This window comes from Etheostoma cragini, chromosome 16, assembly GCF_013103735.1.
Source record: "Etheostoma cragini isolate CJK2018 chromosome 16, CSU_Ecrag_1.0, whole genome shotgun sequence".
NCBI classification, from domain to species: Eukaryota; Metazoa; Chordata; class Actinopteri; order Perciformes; family Percidae; genus Etheostoma; species Etheostoma cragini.
Window position 1 is genome coordinate 2,549,642 of NC_048422.1, and position 3,165 is coordinate 2,552,806.

General features: G+C 51.5%; 1 protein-coding gene across 2 annotated transcripts in view; it reads right to left on the reverse strand.

Moving 5' to 3' along the window:
* onecut2 (one cut homeobox 2) overlaps positions 1-2,860 on the reverse strand; it is a 37,839-nt gene extending 34,979 nt beyond the window's left edge. The window contains exon 1 of one of the 2 annotated variants that reach the window (XM_034895861.1): positions 1,129-2,860. In XM_034895861.1, coding sequence (XP_034751752.1) covers positions 1,129-2,338 — 1,210 coding nt within the window. In that variant the 5' untranslated portion in view covers positions 2,339-2,860. The remainder of the gene's footprint in view (positions 1-1,128) is intronic. The other variant, XM_034895862.1, reaches the window with a different exon arrangement.
* Positions 2,861-3,165: the final 305 nt, after the last annotated feature.

Consider the following 3,165-nt stretch of genomic DNA (forward strand, 5'->3'; position numbering starts at 1 on the left):
TTCCCTCTTGTTGACACTGGATAGGGGTTGCTTCAATCTCGTTGCACAGGTATTACACAATGACATAAAGGCATTCTGTTCTTCTCTATTATATTCTAAATGTAAAATCACCATTAAAAACGCCTCTGTTAAATACATAAAATGTGATCAGATCTTTTGATAAACTTGCAGGCAAACTAAACCCAACAGATATTGAAACTTATTGTTGCATTATTCCTAAAAACTGGATATAATCCACTCTTATGCGGATCCTTGTTATGTTGCTGGGTCCCTGCTGCTGCTGTCTCCTGCAGACAACAGAGGCTTGTTGCTTGGACAGAAACCAGGTTCCTCACTAGAGGGGGCACCAGACCCACTGATGCTCCAAACCTTCATGTTTATGTCACAGCCGTCTGATCACTTCAAGCTCCTCACAATCAAACACAAATCCTCTTCTGAGCCTCTCAGCCTGCTGTGAATGCTTTCTCACCCATCTCTCCCTGCTAACACCATAAGAATACAACAAGCGGTTAACAGGCTGCTCACCAGCTGAATAAACTAAAGCAAAATGCCACTGAGTAACTCTGAGAAACATGTTCACCCCTTGATTGGCTGAAGTTAACTTTGGTGTGATCTATATGAAATAATATTGAATACATTTGTTTCTAGAAATACTGAATTTCCAACTATTTTTAAATGAAAGTGCTGCCTTTTGTATTTGCTTTCTTATGTTTTTAAAGGCCTTGATTTGGGTATAAATTTGAGCAAAAATAATGAGCTGATGTTAAGTAAAAGTGCAGTGTTTTCCCTCTAACATGCAGGGACAGGGAAACAAATCTAGGTTCCAGCAGTTGCCGGGCTGTTGGAGGGAAATCCCGTGACCTTGTCATTTCCTATCGATCCCTTTGTGTTATTGATCAATAAGGCTTATCATAACACCAGTGATTCTAAATAAATGTCTAAATTTGGATGCTGTACAGGAAAGGAGCCATAAAGAAACACCAAAACAAAGCCAGCAAATTATAAAAAAAGTGACAGAGGGGGAAATCATTTGGGGTTGTTTCATGGAGGAGGATTCCTCTTCTTGTCCGAAGCACGCACGGATAAACGCAAAACACCAGCATGGCACCGCGTTTGTTGTTTTCTTACCTGCAAGTCTGAGGGCCGACATCCTCTGAAACTCGGGCTCCTGCAGCCACTTCCACATCCTCCTGAAGGTCTCCCTTCCCGACTTAAGTTTACTCCAGGGTTTGGGGTTCCTCAGGAGATCCGACAGGGTCCCCTGGGAGCGGCACAGCACCCTCTGGGCGAAGATGGCCTGGGGGATGCTGTACCTCTTCAGCTCCGCCGTGATCCTCTGCGCAACCTCCTTGGTGTTGATTTCCTCCAGCTGCCCCGAGCTGTTCACCCCCTGATTCCCGGAGGAGGAGGGCGGTCTTTCCCTGGTGGAAGCCAACACGGGCCCGTGGGATGGAGACTGGAGGTGGGGGTGGGGGTGGTGGCCCGCCGAGGACACGGCCGGGTGACCCGGGTGGTGCATCCCGTTCAGGTGCGACATCATCCCGGCCGCTGGCCCACCGAGGCCTCGGTGCTGGTGGTGGTCCCCTCTAGCCAGCATCGAGGCGGTGTGGTGCGCGTCGAAGTTCAGCATCTTATCGTGGCCTCCGTGCGTCGTGTTGCCGTAATTGTGGAGACCCTGCTGGGTATTGTGTATGGAACCCAGGCCGTTACCCAGCACCGGGGAAAGGCTCTGACCCATCCCGGACATGTGGTCCTTGTGGTACGGGCTGTAGAGGTTGTTCATGCCCGGTAGTCCCCGCTCGTCCCGCATCAGGGTGAAGCTCCCGCTCACGTTCCCGGAGAGCCGCTGGTGGTGGTGGTGATGGTGATGATGGTGAAACTTGTCCGACACGGTGGAGATGGGGGGCAACGGCTGCAGCGGGGTTAAGGTGGTGTAGGTGCCGCTCATCCCCATCCCGGGAGAGGACGTGTCGCAGGGCACGCTCATGGCGTGGTGCAGCGGCAGGGACAGCTCCGGACGGTACTCCCCGCTACCGTCCAGTATCGTGGCCATGCCGGACACCATGGCGGAGCGGGATGACGCGGCGGCGGCGGCCAGGTCCTGGTGTATCCGCAGGGTGGCCGCCGCTGCCGCCGCCGCCCCGTGTCCCCCCGAAGAGCTTCCGCGGCCGTGGTGTGGGCTGTGGCCGCCCATCAGCTCCACATCAGGGACCACGGAGCTCACGGCCACCCCGCCATGGAGGCTGCCAATGCCGTCCATTGTCATGTCCGTGTTCATGGCATAGGCGTCCAGGTCCTTGGCCAGGCATCGATAGGCGTTAGTGTAGGCAGTCTTCATTCATCTGTCCTCTCAGTCCATCGGGTCGAGCGGAATTATGTCTCCTTCTTCTCCTCCTTTCTCTCGCTGCTTCTCCCCTGATGCGCCGGGATGGGTCAGTAGCCGTATTCCCCCTTTTACTTCACTTCCTCGGTTGTTTCCCCGTCCTCCTAAGGTCTCTCCAGCTCGGTGTCTTTGTGTATTTTCCCCGGTAGGTGCACATAAAAAAAAAATAAAAAATGTTTTTATCTCGATCGTACGGGCATGTGCGGTGGCTCCCCCATATCCAGCCCTCTCCTCCTCCTGCGTTACTCTGCTTCTCAGACGGGAGCTGTCCACGGTCCCCTAGCAGACCGCTCAACCCAACCTGCTGCGGGGAGGAGGAGAGGGAGACGCGGGCTCGGGTGTAGGGGCGTCTCCCGCCTAACTGACGGTGCCGCGGACCAATCAGAGGGACAGTGGGATTGGCGCAAGGGGCCGACTGGCCAATCGGCGTCTTTGATGTAGGCAGCGGTGTGGACTTTGAAGTTGCTCTGGGTGGGATTTGAACGAAAAATCCTCATTGCATTGCTTTGAAACGATGCTAATAAGCTATCACTACAGTGACTTGTCCGAAGGACTTAAATGAGAGTGTAAAGTGTCATATTCTGCTCTGTACTGCGGCATATTTTTTAATATTTTGATAGTAGGCCTTTTATAATATATATTATAAAATATAATACTATATATTTATAAATGCACAATCATTGAAGATATACAGGTAAGTGTCAATATTTTTGTTGTTTGTTATTGTTGTGAGACATTTATGGTGCTAACTAACTAAGGTGTTGTGTCTGCATCAATGTTAC